The sequence below is a fragment of the Stenella coeruleoalba genome, assembly GCF_951394435.1.
Source record: "Stenella coeruleoalba genome assembly, chromosome: 15".
NCBI lineage: Eukaryota > Metazoa > Chordata > Mammalia > Artiodactyla > Delphinidae > Stenella > Stenella coeruleoalba.
The window spans coordinates 40,187,046-40,207,196 of NC_137161.1; the positions used below are offsets into that span (position 1 = coordinate 40,187,046).

At 37.1% G+C, this 20,151-nt stretch overlaps 1 protein-coding gene across 9 annotated transcripts in view; it reads right to left on the bottom strand.

Annotated features, from left to right (window-relative positions):
• TASP1 (taspase 1) overlaps positions 1 to 20,151 on the bottom strand; it is a 244,122-nt gene that overhangs the window by 215,402 nt on the left and 8,569 nt on the right. For 8 of the 9 annotated variants that reach the window (XR_013831564.1, XM_079944648.1, XM_079944647.1 and 5 more), the window contains exons 2-4: positions 19,124 to 19,342; positions 15,921 to 15,988; positions 14,140 to 14,208 (exon numbers count right to left, since the gene is read on the bottom strand). Coding sequence is in view for 7 of the 9 variants with exons in the window: in XM_079944648.1 (XP_079800774.1) it covers positions 14,140 to 14,208; positions 15,921 to 15,988; positions 19,124 to 19,268 (282 nt within the window). In the remaining 2 variants the exon portion in view is untranslated. Of the gene's footprint in view, positions 1 to 7,853; positions 7,982 to 14,139; positions 14,209 to 15,920; positions 15,989 to 19,123; positions 19,343 to 20,151 lie in introns of those variants that run through there. The other variant, XM_079944650.1, reaches the window with a different exon arrangement.

The following is a 20,151-nucleotide window of genomic DNA, read 5'->3' on the forward strand; positions in this document are numbered from 1 at the left end:
TATAAACAAGAAGAAAAGATAATGCTCAGAATGGGAGAAAATATTTGCAAACGAATCAACGAGCAAAGGATTAATCTCCAAAATATATAAACAGCTCATGCAGCTCAATATTAAAAAAGAAAAAAGCCCAATCAAAAAATGGGCAGAAGATCTAAATAGAATTTTCTCCAAAGAAGATATACAGATTGCCAACAAATACATGGAAGGATGCTCAACATCACTAATTATTAGAGAAATGCAAATCAAAACTACAATTAGGTATCACCTCACACCAGTCAGAATGGTCATCATCAAAAAATCTACAAACAACAAATTCTGGAGAGGGTGTGGAGAAAAGGGAACCCTCTTGCACTGTTGGTGGGAATGTAAATCAATAGAGCCACTATGGAGAACAGTATGGAGGATCCTTAAAACACTAAAAATACAATTACAATGTGACTCAGAGATTCCACTACTGGGCATATACCCAGAGAAAACCATAATTGAAAAAGACACATGCACCCCAGTGTTCACTGCAGCACTATTTACAATAGCCAGGTCATGGATGCAACCTAAATACCCATCCACAGACAAATGGATAAAGAAGATGTGGTACATATATACAATGCAATGTTACTCAGCCATAAAAAGGAACAAAATTGGGTCATTTGTAGAGACGTGGATAGACCTAGAGACTGTCATACAGAGTGAATTAAGTCAGAAAGAGGAAAACAAATATTGTTTATTAATGTATATATGTGAAATCTAGAAAAATGGTACAGATGAACCGGTTTGCAAGCCAGAAACAGAGACACAGATGTAGAGAATAAACATATGGACACCAAGGGGGGAAAGTGGGGCGGGGAGGCGGTTGGTGGTGGTGGGATGAATTGGAAGATTGGGATTGACATATATACACTAATATGTATAAAATAGATAACTAATAAGAACCTGCTGTATTAAAAATAAAATATAATTCAAAAAACAAATAAAATACACACAAAAAAAGAATTAGCATATGACCCAGTAACTTGATAAACAAACACTTGTACAGGAATGTTCACAGGAACACTGTTCACTATTCATAGCAAACACTATTCACAGCAAAAGAATGGAAACCACCCAAGTGTCCATCAATGGATGTACGGATAAACAAATTGTGGTATATAAATGAATAATGTTGAATAATATTCCACAAAAATGAATGAAGCACTGATACATGTTACAATGTGGAAGAACCTTGAAAATATTATGCTAAGTGAAAGAAGACACACAAAGTCACATATTGTATGATTCCATTTATATGAAATATCCAGAATAGGTAAATCCAGAGAGACAGAAAGCAGATTGGTGGTTGCCAGGGATTTGGGGAGGAGGGAATACAGAGCAACTGCTTAATGGGTACAGGCTTCCCTTTGGGGAGTGAAAAGTATTTTGAAACAAGACAGAGGTGGTGGTGGCACGATATTATGAATGTTTAAATGCCACTGAATTATTTACTTTAAAATGACTAATTTTGTGTTCTTTGAATTTCACCTTTTGCATTCTATGAATTAAACAAAAAAAGGCAGACACAAAAGAATACGTACTGCATGATTTCATTTCAGAACAGGCTTTACCCTGGAGTGACTGGAAGGGGCAGAAGGGGCCTGCTGGAGGGCTGCAAATGTTGTTTCCTAATCTGGGTGCTGGTTCACTCCAAAAACTTCAAGGAGCTGCCCCTGTACCATAAATGTGTATGCTTTTCTATATGTATACTATACTTTAATAAAAAGTTTTGAAACTATAGTGTAAATTATTTTAGATAAAAGATTAATGGCAAATTTTTTTTTTAAAAAAGGTTATCAGTGTTGGGTAGAGGACTCAAGGGATCTCTCTGTATTATTTCTTACAACTGCTGTGAATCTACAATTATTTCAAAGCTAAAAGTTTTTTTTTTTTAATCAGAAGAATGAAAATTTCCAGACTCCTGTCCCCATAGATTCTGACCTAGGTCATGTGGGGTAAAGGTAGGGACTCTTCTTTTTTTTTTTTTTTTTTTTTTTTGGAACAAGCTACCTCAAGTGATTCTGATTCAGCTGGACCATGGCCCTCTCCTTGAGAAACTCCAATCTACATGAACTCCACAAGCTGCTTAACTTCACTTTCTCCTTGAACCCTACCTTGAGGAGGCTTGTAAAGGCATCTGTGAGCAACAGCACAGAGGAGGTGGAGAGTAAGAAAGCACAGGTGAGTCATGAGAGGCTACAAAAGCTAATCACTCTGGGAAGCAGGGTTCAACTTTTACTGGAGAAAAATGAGATGAACTGGAAAAAAGATTAATAAAATGTGGGCGAGCCAATGGTGAAAGGAATACAAAAGTTTCCAGGTAATCATCACAGATGTAGCCACAAATATTATGCACAAAGCAATTATTTTCCTTAGTATGTTTTCCATCAAGAATTAATGGAATCAAGATAAGACAAATGATGTTGGAAGCTAAATATCCTTTAGGAGGTTAGCAAGACAAAGTTCAGAAATCAGTGCAACATGCTTGTACTTATGGTCATTTCTGGTACATTCTTCACCACAATCACTGAAAATAATATTTTACTTCTGGAACTAGAAGTAAATAAAGGAACAATTTAGTTCATGCTTAGCCAGGTCACAGAGTATTTTGATCTGCTTCTGCTCCAGCTCAAACTCTTTGGAGTGATATACCTTGGTTCTGGTTCAAATTACTTCAGTGGGAAATTTTTTGAAAAGTCTTTAGTTTGATTTGAAGTTCATTTTCAAAATAATAAGTTAATACCTTAGTCCAATTCCAATATTAAATAATCAAATCAAAGCTCATTCCAGTCTTATTCTTACTTTTGGTAGAAATTCCTGTTGCAACAATTTGCAAACTCTAGAGCAAAAAACTGAGGCCAATTAAATCATCAGTTCATTCTCTCAGGCCTTCCAACAACACAAAAGTTGGCATATCTGTCCAAGCCTTATTTCCATCTGTACCTTGAGCTGAAAAATAGTTTTAGTTACACAGCTTCCTATACTCAAAAGGGGCAGCTGTCGCTCAGCCCTGGCAGACTGCAACCCCCAGAGAATGCATGTTCCATGTGACCAGATCTCACTTTTTTTCAAAAGAAGTTAGAAATCCAGGTTTTTATGAGTCTCCTGATTTTAAATGTTCACAACAAATTCCAATTTTTAAGAACTTGTCTATGGACCAATCAACACACATCTGTAAACTGTCTCTTCTGCAATCTCACTTTGTAAAGGTTAATAAGGTCTCATGCTTCTCCAGATACAAACTCTCAGTTTTGGTAAGTCTTCAGTTTTCCACATAATACAGATTTTAGGCAAAGCAGCTCTTCGACACAAATGCCAGTCCCAACAACAGATCATGATTTCATTCTCATGCCTTGCTGAATATGGAAAATATTGAATATTTGTACTTCTTACTACTTAAACAAGAAGAATGATAAATACAGAAGTAAGCCATTTAATCTGTGTTGTAGACTAACTACCCTGTGTCAACACACTTAACTGAGAGCCAGGTTAGTGGTCAGAAATGCCACTTATCTTCTGATTATGACAATTGGAATTTATAATACTTTTTTGCTCCTCCAAAATGAGTCAGACAAGCTTTCTACCCAGAATCCACAAGAAGAATGATGAAATATCATGTTATTTTTCTCAAGACTACCTTGATCACCATTAGTATAGACAACTTCATCTACAACTTTATACAATGGTGAATTGCCATTGTCAAAATGATGAGAAAAAACACAGTATTCTCTTTGGAGCTAGAAATTTGGAACAAAACAAACAAACCAAAAACACCCAAACACACAGAAAATTTATACAGGTACATGGGGCGGGGGGGGGGGGGGGGGGATCATGTTGAGTAACACCAAAAAAAAATGACAAAGAGATAATCAGGGAAAATAATTAACGGATACTGAGAACCTATCTATAAACTGGATACCAAATATCACATAGTTTTTGTAAAAGTTGGCTCTCACGTTCTCAGCGTGAACTTTAGTGATTTTTAAATTCAAAGCAGTAGGCTCATGAAATTTAAAAAGTATTGAATTTTGAAGAAATTATGGCATTCAGGAAACAGCAACAAGGTAACCAACTTAGCAATCCGTTCAAGTCCCTGCCTCTGAAAGTCACATTAGCTCACCCAGGCCTTGCCTTTCCATCTTCCTCTCCAACTTGCCTGTCCACCACTTCTCTGTACCTCTTTTGGGATATAGGGAATGTGCTTAAAGGGTGTAAATCTACGAACTATACTACCCTTTGTCTAGTTCTGAAAAAACACTCAATGAAAAGAGTATGAAACTACAATAAAACTTTTTCACTATTGGTAAATTTTACTTAACTGATTAACCGTGTTTTCCATGACTGACTAATTGGACAATGTGGACAATAACAACATAGAAATTACAAGAAATTATAAGAAATTACAAGATGATGGATTCCTCCTGATGTTTGGTACAATGTTGACCTAAAAAGCAGATTTTTCACAACTGGAGCTAATTGGAGGTCATGGTATCTGCTATCCTAGGACTACGGAAAACAAGGTCAGAAAGAAGCAAGCCATATTATCCAACTTAACACCCAGTTTGCAAATAGTTGTTTATTACACCTTAAAATATCCCCAAGGAAGTTACATGCATGTGATATAAGCATGCTGTGTCCAAGAGGGCAATTTACCATTATAAATTATCCTAGTTTGTGTACAGAAACCAGTAGATATTTGCAAATTCATTTCCAGGTCACTGAAGATAAAACCCAGAAAAACCTATTTTCCTCCATGTGGTGAAAGCAAAGAGATTACTTCTGCAGTGGCGCTGCCTGTTCTTAGAGTTATTCTCTAAAACAGGGTCATATAAGAATATTTTCACCCAAATACTAGCTATAAACAATTAAGACATGATTTACTGAGATACATGCTATTGTGTATGTTTAGGTTTTTAGCCAATTAATACTATATTAACAAAGACTGGAAAGTTTAAGAATAAATGAACTCTAACCAGTACGTTTCAGCAGAGTTAGCCAGAGAACATTTCTACTAGGCCCAAATGAAGTATCTTTCATTCATTAATACAGAACCACAGGGCATACTTAGACATCAGAGGCTCAATCGTCTAAAAAGAGTTCCTAGGGAAACAAAAACTTTCCATTTTCATTCTGTAACTGCTCCTTAACGACAGAAAGTATTCTTTCTTTTTTGGCATTCTCTCTTTTCTCTCTACCTCGGGACATATTTACAGATGCACTGGCTGCTTTACAGACATGTTAAAAGTTCGTGCTGTGGTTGATCAAAGTTGGAATGCCTGAGGAAATTACTCAATTCAGACAGCCCGGAATTGTATCTAGCCAAATAGTTACAGTGCTCTACTTTTAACATGTGTTAAAGTAATATTTTAGCCATGCTGGATGTAAGTTAAGAGAACATTTGTTTGCATCACACTCTGTGAACAGTTGAGTCAAATATAGTATGTTGAATACCCAGTTTTATTATCTGTGACAGTTCATTTTTTTAACTGTTCAATTACACACAAAAAAACATAGTTTATATTAAAAAAAAAAAACTAACACACAACAGCATATGTATTAGGAACTAAGACTTGTTAATGATCTTCTTGAAGTGTCCAAGCTCTTCTACTGAATAGAAATTTAGAATAAATGCATCAAGTATTGCTTTTGTTCATTAGAGCATTTGTTGATCTGGCATGCAATATTCTGTCAAAAAACAGAACCACCTTTTTTCTCTACTTTATTATTAAAAGTATTTTAATAAAAAAGCACTGCCTACCTGTATTCACCTCCTTTCCATTATTAATCTGCGTAATTTGCAAATAAAGACATAGCAAAATTGAGTAGAAAAATCACATCACAGCAGTTTATTTTCATGGTTTTTTTTTTTTAATTGAAAGCCACAGAATTGCAGTACAAAGAGTTACTTGTCAAACATAACACAAATCTCTAACATAAAATATTGGCTTCCATAGACCTGCACATCTGAAATAGTTTTAAACTTTGTTTTAGTTGGATTCTTTACGATGTCCAGGAGGAGCTTAGCGCACACGGTACCTGAAATTGTCTTTTCCACATGAGCTACAATAGAAAAAGACAAATGTAGCTGTTTCTCTAGTAAAGCCAAACTTGGCATCTACTTATACTTCCCTTCAACCTAAATAACTATACCTTTTAACCACGTTGACAATAATATGGAAATATCACTCAAAAAGAACCTAACAGACCACAGAATTATAATAATGTAAACTATCCTTCTATCAAATGTGAAGTGAGGACATGGTAGATTGGAGGGGTGAGAGGGGTGTCACTAACTTATAAGTAGTAACTTATAACTATGCTTTTTATTTAAAAGATTTCCAACCCACTAGAAAATGTTAACATCTGTACATACTCCAAAAGAGGAAAACAAAAATAAGTTCCCCACTCAGAATTTTCTGAGAAGGCTAGTAAATGTTATAGTGTTGATACCCTATGTTATACGCATGTCATGAACTGTCAGGAAATGAGTATACCATGCAGGAGGCTGGACCCTGAGTGGGAATGACTGCCAGTAAAAACTCCCTGGCAGTAGGAATGACCAAAGCACTATTCTCAACTGGGATGCCTAGGATTCCATTTTAAACTGTTTGCTCTGCTATAGGGAGATGCAATCCTTCATTATTCTAACACTTAGGTAAAGCCTGCTGTACACATAAAAATTAGACGGCAGGTAGACAGAGAGAATGAGTGGGGAAAAAACAGAAGTAATGCTTTGTTCTGCTTTGTAGCAGGATTTAGGATATGATCTTGATGAGATTCCTAAAAGTTATATAACTTAAGTTCCTCCTCATTCCCTTCCAGATTCTGAATACAGTCCTACATTTGAGAGATAGACAAAAACTTAAAATCAAAGGCAGTCTTTCAGATTGACCTTCATGATATCAGCCTGTGATTTGCTGAGCACAGAAAAATCTTCTTAGCCTAGCCCTTCATTACCAAAAGCTAAAAAGCAAAAAACCAGTAGATGTTAGATTATAAAATTGATGCCCCAAAGAATATAGATCCAAACACACACACACACACACACACACGCACACACACACACATATACACACCCAACACATATGAAATGATTCAATAATCACAGCACTATAAATCCAAGGGCCAATAAATCTAATATCTCTATTAATTTAGAAGAAGACATTTTACACTCAATCCAAAAGTCTAAATTGCTGCCACATAATCAAAACACAGAATTACCACCAATTCCACCACACTACCAAATGTAGCTTTAAGTAGCTCAAAGCTGAATTCTAAAATGTAGTATATTCTTGGAGAATAATAACTCCCAGAGCAAAACAAGGGCTCATACATAAAGCTACAAGCTCCTCAGGAACTGCTAAGTCTGGTCTCAGACCATACCTTCTACCAGATTCAGCCAAGATGAATTCATCTGATAAGTTCCACAGAACTCACCAGGAAATGGCTAGAAAAAGGTGAAACTGTTTTCATGTTCCCGTCAGTACAAAGCTCTGTAACATAACAAGCTCTGTACTTAAGTGTTTTGCCTTGGCCAGAAACTAATACACAGTTTTGATGCAGTGTAAAAATTAATCTGAAATGTAATAACTGATTCAGTTCTCTTTTTATTCTAAAAAAAGTTAAAAGAAAAAAGAATCACTGCTTTTCCTTAATTAAGCAGGTACTTTGCGCTAGAGAGCGTGTTTAGTTTCTAGGGTCTGAGGAAAAGAACAGATGCATCTACTGTGTAAACACAAACAGTAAGTTACAAGTTGCCCCTTAGTACTAAAGGCAAGACTCAGCATCAGTACTCAAAAAAGTGTTTTAAAAAGAGTGTAACTTACTTTTACTGCCCCGGGCTAACTGGGCTCTGTCTGGTGCTTCTTTGTCTGTACTTGGCCACCCACAGCCTGTCTTCTAATTAACTCAATGCTCTATAGCAGCAGAACAAGCAAACAAGTTGCCTCCCATCTGCGTACAGCTCTTCAGGACACATTTCCCTTGGTCAGAAGGTGGAAATTCTTGGGAGAGGTGATTTTTCTCTGCCTCTTCACAAGAAGAACATGGACACTTGGCTGGATGCAACTCCGTGAAGTGTAACTGTGTGTGTACACCTCAAAAAATAAAAAAAATAAATAAAAAAAAAAAAATGCAGAGAAACATAAAGACTCTATAAACACTTGGAATACACAGAAATACTGAAGCACCCCTGGAAATACTGCTAAACAGAGCAAAATAGGGTCTTTGACTGAAATAATCAATGATACCAAGTTGAAAAAAAAAGTAAAAAGAGCATCCGAAGTCAAAATCCAAATGTCATGCAATGAAAACATTTTAAGTACTACAAAGTAGAAAAGGTAAAACTCCTTGCTTCCCATACTTAAAAACAGGAACCCCCTCCCCATTACAGAGAATAAAAGATATTGTCAATGGAAGAGAAAAATGAGACTTTCAGGGGTAGTAGGTCTAAAATTAGACTCCTCAGTCACATGGTTAATGGGCACTTGTGTGTATGTGAGCTAAATGCATGGAGCTGTCTTTCCAATGTGTTCAGCCCTGTCCAGGAGCGGAGGGGAGGAGGAAGCAAGGAACCACTTAAATACTCAGCACCCTTTGCATATGAAAAGATGATTTCTGCAAAACAAAAAAATGTGCAGAAGAACAAAGATGCTCATTTATTTAAATAATTTTTAACCTCTCAAATAAACATAAATGAGTGTAAAACAGATGCCCCTACTTTTTTGCAACAAAAACCAAACACTGAAGCGGGGTAGGGAGGAGGTGTGGTTAAGCATCTAATCACAAAGAAACCCCACAACTGAATTTGCTACAGGCTTGGCGAGAGACAGGGGGTTATATCAGACCTTCCCAATATTCCCTCCCATCCTAGATATGCCCATATGCCAGGAGCAAGCCACACCATCTTCATGACCCCTAAGCATCCCAGGGACTGGCAGGCCTTCTCTCCCCCTGAGGCACACAAACAATTCCAGCCAGAAGCATAAGGCCAAGGGAAGGGTGTGTGGCCTAATCCTGCAGCTGCACAGAGGCCTGGGCTGTGGTCCACCAACAACAGACTACTCAATGGTGATGACATTCTGGAGACCCCTGCTTTATAGAAATGCATGCAGAGCTGGCTCTACATCTCAGGATGTAGAGGTCAGATAAATGCATAACAATATTACATATAATAATATAAATATACAGTAATGCAAATACCTACATTTTTTCTCTCACACCCCAAACTATCAGCCATCTGGATAAGAAGTTACTTTTTAAAGGAATTTCTAGAGTTTATAAGCAAGAATCATATTGGATTATATAGAGATCCAAAGACAATGGACCACTTTTAGCAGACATAAAAACTTGTGCCCAATATACACTGCCCTTTAAATGCTAAAGCATTTGGACAATAAACAAGTTAGGACCATGAATTACCATCTCCCCTGACCATAGGAAGACTTAAAGAATGAAGCAAGTCAACAAAAGAACAGCAGGGTCCACTTAGAATAACATAAGTTCAACAAAACATTTTTAACAAGGGAGCCTGTGCAATTTACCTTTCACTATATGAAATTTAAAAGCTATATCTATCACTATTGCTAATGCATAGTATTCTACCTACCAAAATAATCAGTTTTCAAAATGAGTTAACCAAAATCTCTCAAAGGGTACACCAGCCAGCCAGCCAGATTCATCAGTTTCCTCACAAAACGACAAGTAACCTCTCAAAAGTTTGTCAGTCATATTTCACCTATTATTCCTTACTAGAACTTTTTAAAGCACATCTTCGTACTTCTTAAGAAAAATATACTGATGTGCAAAGGGTGCTTCAGTAAGCATTTTATGAGTTCATTTTCTGTCAGAATCTATGAAAAGCTCTCTACTTTAGCAGTGGCATCATGACTCACCCAGATCTATATCTAATTTTCTCACATAAGAAATTCATATTAGAAGCTATACATGTGAAATGTGCAAAATTATGGTCTAGAATTTTAAATCTACTGTCACTACCCGAACCAAAACTATTTCAAAAACAGGCATGAAAACAACTGTCTCCCAAATGCACAGCCCTAGGTATGAAGATCAAATTGTTTCACAAATTTATCTTCTCTGCTGTGAGGGAAATCAGGGTTGATAGAAGTCCATTTCCCATCAGGTATAAAAAAGAATCTCAAAAAAACTATTAATAGTTAAATGAAACAATGGGACCAAATCACTTTAACAATAAATTATTAAAATATGATCTAAAAAACTGACCTTTCCATTTCCTTCACCACATTTTGAAGATAAACAAAATGCACTTTGGCATCATCTCATTTTCAACTTCACACTGCAGAACACCTCTCATGCAAATGGCCACCTTCCCTCCCAAAACCCCAAAGGAAGAAGCTAGTCAGTTTACTAGGCAGGAACTTATGCGCATGCCCCTCACCCCTTATTTGTATGAAGGGAACACTCCCTCTGGTGCCCAGAAGTTGTAGTCTTATGATAACACCACTTGTTTGTCCTGGTGGATGAGAAAAATTAAACTACACAAGGGAATGGGATTCCAAGAAAAGCTCAAAAATGATTTGTCTAAGTAGCCTGGTTAAGTTACAGAGGCCACCGAAACACATTTTTTTCTATTATAAATTTTCTTTCCTTTCACCTTGTCTCTTCCTCCTCCGTGGCAACAAGTTGAGGTCAGTGTACTCCTCACTATTTGGGTAAATGCAAATTTTCATATTTTCCAAAATACAAGGCCAGATACCCCTTCTAGCCAATAAGGACCATTAAACCATTTCAGTCATTTCAATCTACAGTTAGTAAAGTCCTCAGGAAACTCAAACCAATTTTAGTTATCTGCCTAAGTAATAATGTAACAAACAAGTTTAAAAAGTATGTTTTTTTTAAAGTCAAAAGTATATACCAAAGTCAAAAGACAAAGGTATAATGATCGCCCATATCTATTTGACAATTAGGACAAAACTTAGCTCTACTAAATAGACTGATCAAAACTAAAGATAAGTGGTTACTCTCAAATTAAACATAACACAGTATAAATCAGACTCTGGGAATTTTCAGTTGGCTGAAAGGACTTAATATTGTTACTTATATTTCTCTAGGTACAGAAAATACAAGAATCCAATTTTTATATATCTTTCCATTGACTCAAACTATTACAATACCTCTTTGATTAAACTCTTTATTTGAAGACTTCACCCTATTCAAAGGTGATGAATCACAATTATCCAAGGTGACTGAAACTCCAGGGGGCAGTATATGACATGACTTCCAACGTAATTCTTAAGATTCAGGCAAATTCCTCCAGTTAGTGTAGCCTTAACCTTTAAACTACTGACATATATTTCAATCAGAGATCCCAGATAAAAATGAATTTTTCAAGATAGTTCATTGAAATTCTTCACCAAGCTTAATAATTAAAGGGAGGAAAGTACACTAAACTCACTCAGGCCATATAACATAGTCCAATCAAAATAACAGAACACATTTGTTTTTTTAAAAAACCTTCATATCCACACTCTTAAAAAACACAGGTCATCATTCAAAACTATAAAGCTCATTTACTCACATGTAACTCACTCCAAAATGTATTTTAAATCATTATTAAGTATACATAAGTAAACTCTTTAAAAGTAGGATTGATTCATCATGGGAAAAATGTAATGAAATACTGGGCATGATATAAGTAGGACCTGAGAAAATTAAAGTTATTCTAAGATGAAAAGAAAAAGGAAAACTTAATTTTATTCAGTGTTGTATTCATAGTTGCCATTATGGTACAATATATACCCAGCTATTCATTAATCTTCTTTCCCCAGACCCACACGGGCTCCATGCACCTGTAACCTCAGGACATTGTCTTCTACACAAAGAAGAGTAATTTGCAATTAATAACTGAATTAAGTTAGATGAAGCTTTCCTTGTGTGTGTTTTGAGTAAAGGTAAGACTTGGTGGTAAGCACATCAATCTTCTTCCTTGTGTCACTTTTGCCCTTTTACCCACAACATATAATTAACTTTCCTTTGACAATGTAAAGAGTTAACATAAATATTCACCTCATAGATATAATTTCCAAAGCACCTCACAACAATAATAGCTACTAACAGTTACAAGGTGTTTACTATGTGCCTCATACTGTTCTAAGTGATTATCGTATGTTAACTCAATCTTCATGACTCTGTAAAGTAGAAATTATCATCCCCGTATTATAAATGGGTAAACTGAGTCAGGGAGAGTCTGTGAGGTGCGCAGGGACTCATGGCTACTGATTGGTAGAGCTCGTATAAGATGTATCAGTCTCAACAGGAAGGAGACCACATATCCCCAAGTCACACACCTCAGGGACCAAACTACAGTGGAACTGGTGCCCACCATATATTCACCTTTCTTGACTACATACCCTAGGACCAAGCTCAAAGTGTTAACAAGATAGAGTACAACCTACAGAGCACGATTAAAAGCGTAACGCTGCAATTAACCAGCGGAATATACAGAAAACATGTCCAGGACTTTTGGTAAACTCCTGGGCAATCTTCGCAGGTAAAAGCAAGGCCTGGCCTGTCAGGGTAGGTGCCCTGATATGAGAGCCTAATCCAGTCAATTTGGGACAGTCTACTCTAACACCTCCTCCCTCAAACTCATCCCTGTTTTATCTTCATGTCTTATTTGATTCCCCTAGTTATCTTCTCAAGCAAATAACTATTTGTTCACTGTTCTCTAAACCAGGGGTCCCCAACCCCAGGGTCATGGACTGCTACTAGTCCATGGCCTGTTAGGAACTGGGCCGCACAGCAGGAGGTGAGCAGTGGGTGAGCGAGTGAAGCTTCATCTGTATTTACAGTCACTCCCCATCGCTCGCATTACCACCTGAGCTCCGCCTCCTGTCAGATCAGCAGTGGCATTAGATTCTCATAGGAGCGCAAACCTTACGGTGAACTGCGCATGCGAGGGATCTAGGTTGCACGCTCCTTATGAGAATCTAATGCCTGATGATCTGAGGTAGAGCTGAGGCAGTGATGCTAGCACTGGGGAGCGGCTGCAAATACAGATTATCATTAGCAGAGAGGTTTGACTGCACAGAGACCATAATAAATCAATGGCTTGCAGACTCATACCAAAACCCTATCAGTGAGTGGCAATTAAGCTGCATCTTACGGAGCAGACTGGACATAAGCCACACTTCGGGTGTCACTGTCTCCCATCACCCCCATATGGGACCATCTAGTTGCACGAAAACAAGCTCAGGGCTTCCACTGATTCTGTATTATGGTGAGTTATATAATTATTTCATTATATATTACAATGCAATAATAATAGAAATAAAGTGCACAATAAATGTAATGCACTTGAATCATCCCAAAACCATCCCCTCCCCTCCCTGAGTCTGTGGAAAAATTGTCTTCCACGAAACTGGTCCCTGGTGCCAAAAAGGTTGGAGACCACTGCTCTAAACTGACTTACACTAATCAATCTTCTCTAAGTTTGAGCAACAGAAGTCGGTCTTCTGAAGCCCTCAGTATCCCCTGAACAAACTCATCCTCAGGGTTCCAGATTAAGACAATTAAGAGACCCTCACTCTGGAGGAGCAAGGATTACAGTGAACTTGAGAACCTCCTCAATGAATTCCTCAATGTCCACAATTAACTGGAGACCAACCTATCACACTGGACAAGACACACCTCACAGAGCACAGCTTCAGGATATATATCCAACTGCTAAGTTTGTGAGGAAACTTCCCCCTCCACTTTCGACACTTCTAGACAGTTGGAATTTTTTGTTTTCTAAACAACAGAACATATATTACTTTCAGGAGGTGTTAACTTCAGGAATTTTTCTTCTGAAAATATTCAGGAAATTCAAGCATCCAATCACCAGTAACTTGTATTCATGAATCTCACAAAACCAGGGAAAAATGAATTTAACCAACTTTTTTATATTACTCGGAGAAGTCTCCAATGAGAACAACCTAACAAAATCACAGGGTTCTTCATACCTTGTTAATATTGTTGAGAAACGCTGGTCATATAATTGATGGTTGACTAAACAACAGTTTCACGTCATTTAAGAATAATGAGCATAAACTCACAAATATTTTAAATGAAACAAATAGAGAAAAGAAATACCTCAAGTTCCACGAGGGCTGCAGTCACTGCATCTGTTGCAAGGGCACCAGCCTGTAGCTTTTCAATTGCCTATGAAACCAAGGGGCAAGATTATTCATTTTAAAACCACAACTTCTTAAACATACCCAGAAACTTTCCAAAGGCTTGAAGAAGTGTAGGAGACATTCAGAGTTAATAAAAATTGATCACTAGAGTTCCGTTCCATACCTCAAGACATAAACGACTTAGATTTAAGATAAGCAATTATTCAGGATAATTTGTAATATAGCTCACTTATTATTATTCAAATTAAGACAATGAATAAATTTAGCCACTAAATACAAAATGCAAGGAATTTAGTAAGTGAAAGGGCTTCATTCATCACAGGGCAGTTCACAGAACCATAGAAATTATATGAATTCCATTTTGAAATTTGAATTCATATTTTATACAGACTAAGCTAACCATTTCTCATCCCACCATTACTACTCTCTCTACCCCTAACAATAAAAAGTAGTTACTTTCAGTCACAGAGGCATTTCAGAATCCTTAGATGGAGCATACTTTTGACAAAAGCATTTTTGATTCTATAAGGTATTCTACATCGAGATAAACATATAATCTTCCTTTGTAATATAATCTATAGAGAGCAAAGGTCACTAAAATCACCTTGCTTCTTAGGTATAAACTAAGACAGGAAAGAAAGAGAAGGAAGACTGATTTTTAAATGAATAATTGAAGCTCCGATTTATTCAACAAAGATCAAAAACTAAGCACTGTATTCCTCATGAAACTTTTAAGAAGTTCATTTGTTGTATAAATTAAGGAGGCTGGTTACACGCTCTAAATGTATTATATACAGAACTATATTCCTATAAAACCATTTCTTCTCAGATAACAAAAAGATTTCACACTTTGAAAAATAAGATAAAGTAATATAAAATAGCTTAAAGAATATTTACCTTTATTATAAATTTCTTTTTAAAATGAAATCCCTGTAACCAAATATTCTTATTCATTTATGAGATTTCATTCATAAGAAAAATCTTGGATCGCTAATAAAGTATAATCTTCTTTAAATGGTATGTAAATATAAATGAAAAGAGCTGAGAGACCCCTATTTACTTGATATGCAATGTCCAATTAACATTCTATTTGCATAAAAAGTAATGGAAGGTTTGCCTACAAGAGTATACAGTCAGGATCAAAATAAAAACAAACAATATTTCTTCTGAGTCCATTCCTGCCCCCACATTAAGTATTCAACAATTTAGCAAAACCTCAAAAAACAAAGATAAAAAAAAAAAAGCACAACTGAGTACAAGGGCAAAGTTAAACTCAGGAATGACAATGAATTTGCTATGATAAAAATTACGTGATGGAAAAACAGAAGGAAAAAGTACAGGATAATCTCCCTAAGAAGAACACCCATTTTAATTTTTTATTATTTTTTTTCTTCCCTTCATAGAAAGACACATTGGCTGCCTTTGAGCTGTTTTCCCTACCCCTTCTATAGAGCTCAGTGCCGTTTCAAAGATTAAAAGATATATGATTATGTGCCCACAATTCCAAAAATACAGACTTTGATCTGGGAAAGGAAGGAAAAGATCTAAACATGATTTGGAGAATAAAAAACACAAAACAAAACAAAAAAAGACCCCACAAATACGAGCAAAATTACTTTGTGGCCCAAACCAAAGACTGTCTTATAAATCAAACCTTAAAATTTTGAATTTCAAGGTAAAGCTGCTTTTGGTCAAAACTAAACTGTTTCAATCAGACAGAATACATTCTCTTCATACCTTCTGACAAGCTCGTTTGCATACGTGTTTATATTCCTTGGCTTTGGATTCAGAATGATAACCTGCACCTGTAGTGAAAAAAAAAGTCAATTGTCAACTGTCATTAAGATATCAGAGACCTTGCTTATATTATATATAAATAGCTCATATAAACTGATGCTCTCCTAGTGACAATAAAACTATTGTCCTAAGTGCATGGAGTCTTAAAAATCTAACAGCTTCTTTCTGCACCATAAGTCTTTTTAATACCATGCCTTATCTCCTCTTTCAACAGCTATTTTCCTACTAGAGGCACCAGAAATAGCTTATGTCCCCAGAGCAGCTTCCCCAAGGTCACCTCTCCTTTCGAAAACTTCTCCAAAGTTAGGAGTTTTTTAGCTGGAGTTGATAACCCAGGCAGTGTCAAGGACAGAGTCCCTCTAAGTTCCTCTCTGTTGACCTTTGGAAAGTCCCTGCCAGAATTCTTAAGAGTGACTTCAGAAAACTAGGTAGTTTCTGAATAATACTTGAAGTTGAGGGGTGTTATATCCCACCTGTCAACAACCACCACCAATATCACCATTCCTACCCAAACTTTTCCATCCGCTCACCCCTGGAATGTAGCTCAGGGTGTCTCTGAAATCTCAGTGATAGTATATTCACAACTGCCTATTAGAAATCCTGGTGGTCCCTGTCTCTTAATCAAACACCCAGCAACTTCCTCAAGAGAATGGCTCTGAAATTTGTTTCCCTAAAAGGAGTAATACTTGCTTAGTTAGGGATTTGAGAATAACCTAAACAAGAAAGAAACCAAGACAGGAGCCCTTAATCAAAGTTTTTTAACTTTTTCTGAACCTCCCCCTCAGCCCCCATCCCAGCCCCCTGCTGGGCCCCGAAGGGGTCCAAAGTAGGGAAGGTTAAAGAACTACATCTCTGTATAGCTGATTCACTTTGCTATAAAGCAGAAACTAACACACCATTGTAAAGCAATTATACTCCAGTAAAGATGTTAAAAAAAAAGAACTACATCTCTAAGCCTCAGGGCTTCTCCTGTGAGACTGCAGACTATGACACAAACTTAACCCACCTTTCACCAGGGCAGAGAAAAAACAAACCCAAGAAGCTATGGTTAAGGGACCCAAGAGAACAGAAAAGATGCCCAAACAACACAAATCCATAACACACGCAAATGTTAGTCCCATTTCTCAAGCAAACTCTGAAACTTCACAGAACCTGTGCCAATATTTAACAGGGCTCTCTTCATGGTTCACTAATAAATGATCCCAGGTCTGTTGTCTTAGCAGGCCCCAAACTTTGAGCAGTGCTTCCCAAACCATGGGATACTATAGCCAAATAGATAATTTTAGTGTGTGGATAACAGCACCAATAGCATTAACATATCAATCCTCTACTTAGAATAGGGAAACCATCTCAGCATTACTCCAGGAGATCTTTAATACCTGATTAACACTTGCTAACTCCTCTACTTAACAAAGGAAAGGTAAGCTTAGGATCTAAGCAGCTGACAAGCAACAGAACCTAAATAAAATTTAATCACACGGGTTTTTTTGCACTGTGTTTAAATTATTTTCTCTTCACGCATGTGATACCAACATTCCACTTAATTAAAGATAAGTTTCATCTTTAAAATGTTAAGGTTAAAAAGTGTTTATCTTTTTTTAATATTAGGTAAAATATAGGTAGTATACAGATCTGGGGCAAAGCAAGAATCTACTACTCAAATGACTAAAACGTGGGCAAGTCTCCTTTAGTGCTAAAAAAAAAAAACACTTTTAAAATCTCTACACTGGAATTGAAATTTTGTTCCTTAAATGTACAAGATACATAATGCTGCATAATCAATCACTCTATCTGAACTTCTAATAATTTAGAAGGGGAAGGTCACCCTTCATCCATACAATTTCCTGTCATAACCCAGATTTCCTCCTATTACAGCTGGCCACTTTGTTGGCCCGGCACCAACTTTGTCTAAGAGCCACAGCCATCAGGGTGTGTCTGAGACAGTGGGGAGGCCACAATGACTGTCATAGAAGGCAAACCTTTCCAACTAATCAAAAGCTCCACGTTGTTGCTTTTACACATCTCAGGCCTTTCTTGGACATTTTTCAAATACTCATTCTGAATGAAATAACTCACTGGGTACTATGAAAGATGCACCACCACCATGGTGTAGTGGAAAGAACACTGGACTAGGAATCTGAGTTGTTTCTATAAATTTACCTCACTTCTTTGAAAAATCATTTGAAAGAAAAGGAAACTGAACCTGGTTTTTGTTTTGTTTTTGGTTCTTCTGGATTCGATTCTATAAGGCTTCCGGAGTTGTCTGTGCAGTTTAGATACAGCCAAAAGTTAATGACCAGGAAGAACACCAGTTTGACAAGAAGAAACAATTCCACCCCTCACCCCGTATCAAAGCTAATCTTGCTGCCATCCTGTATGACTGTCTGAGGAAAGTTAAAAGGAGACCCAGCCATTCCTTCTTCCTTCACAGAGGTCATGAACTTTAGACGCTAAATGCAGACAAATAAAAATGACTAAAGAAAAAGGGGGGGGGGGGGGAAAGACCTACGTAGGGCTGCACTGCTTAGAAACCCTAGAGGCTTCGATGATGGGGACTCAGGGGTTGAACTCACTGTGTCTGTCTTCAAGGTACTCCGAAGTAGAGATTACAGGCTGATGAGGTGCCAAGAGCACTAGACTGGGACTTAAGGGCTCACTTCAGGGTGTCTCAGCCTGGCTCTTGTACGAAAGAGCCATGTGGCTGAAGCCACTTAATCTCTCTGGTTTTAAGGCTCCTCTTTTATAATATTAAAAAGGCAAACTAGCTCTAAGACTGTGTAAATTATACTCTAAGATGGACAAAGTCAAAAATGGGGTCAATAAAATTTTTTCAGCAGCGTTATTTTTAAAAACACAAACCAGAGTTTAAACAATTACTGTGTCTGGTTTTAACAACACCTAAATACAGGGTAAAAGTAAATAATAGAGTAGGTGAGTGAAGGAGACAAAGGAAGAGTCGTCATTATAAGATCTTCTAAGTGGGGAGCTAGGGGGAGGCCCTCACTCTATTGAAGTCAGTCTCTTTGGTTCCAGCTCCTCTGGCAGTTTGCCTCCTCCAGATATGAAATTCAATTCCTGGTGTACTTCAAGGCAAGGGAAAAAAACATTATTTTCATCTTCCAACTCACCCACTTAGAGCTTACCTGCATGCACCAACACAAAGCCCCCTCGCTTCTCTTTATGGGGCTGCTTTGTTTCCAACTCTTTAGCTGTTATTTTAACAGCCGAAACCTGAGATGATCTGGAAGGTAGTCCTTCTCCAGAACTCATCCCCTTCTCCATGGTCATTCTCCAAGATCACCATCTTCTACTGGGAAAAGAGCATACTTCCATCCAAAAGTAACTGCAGGAGAGGAATTACTCTAAAGGAAAACAGGCAAAGAGGGTTTGCATTTCTTTGCACTAACACACACGTAACATACAAATTTGTGCACAGATAACTTGCAAAAAAAAATTAGAAACCTAATTTTAAAGTTATTTAACTGGGTAATACAAAGAATATACAAAGGTTAGAATTTAAATCTCTCTGTCCACTGACAGCACTTGCTTGAAGTCACATAAACAAAAGAACTGTTGTAAAAAGACTTCATATTGAGTCCAAAGATATTTTATCTTTCATTTTATCTACATTGAAGAAAACCACAACACAACTTAAATATCACTTTCTACTCCCTCCAAACCAAATGCTAATAACCTCTGGGACATTCTAGAACCACAGGCAGTGCTGGCAACATCACTGAGCCTTGATATAAAGCCTAGATTGCTGCTTATTTTTTTCTCCAGGTTTATTGAGATATAATTGACATACAGCAGTGTATAAGTTTAAGGGGTACAACATGATGATTTGATACATGTCTATACTGCAAAACGATTGCCACAACAAGGTTAGTTAACACATCCATTACCTCATATAATTACAATTTTTGGTGTGTGGTGAAAACATTTAAGAGCTATAGATTGCTGCTTGCTTAAAGAAATGAAGCAACATACAGATTTACATCTGCCTGTGAAGAACCGCTTAAGAAAAACAGTGTAATACTTCACAGCTCAATCAAAAGACAAATGCTGGGACTTCTCTGGTGGCACACTGGTTATGAATCTGCCTGCCAATGAAGGGGACATGGGTTCAATCCCTGGTCTGGGAAGATCCCATATGCCGTGGAGCAAGTAA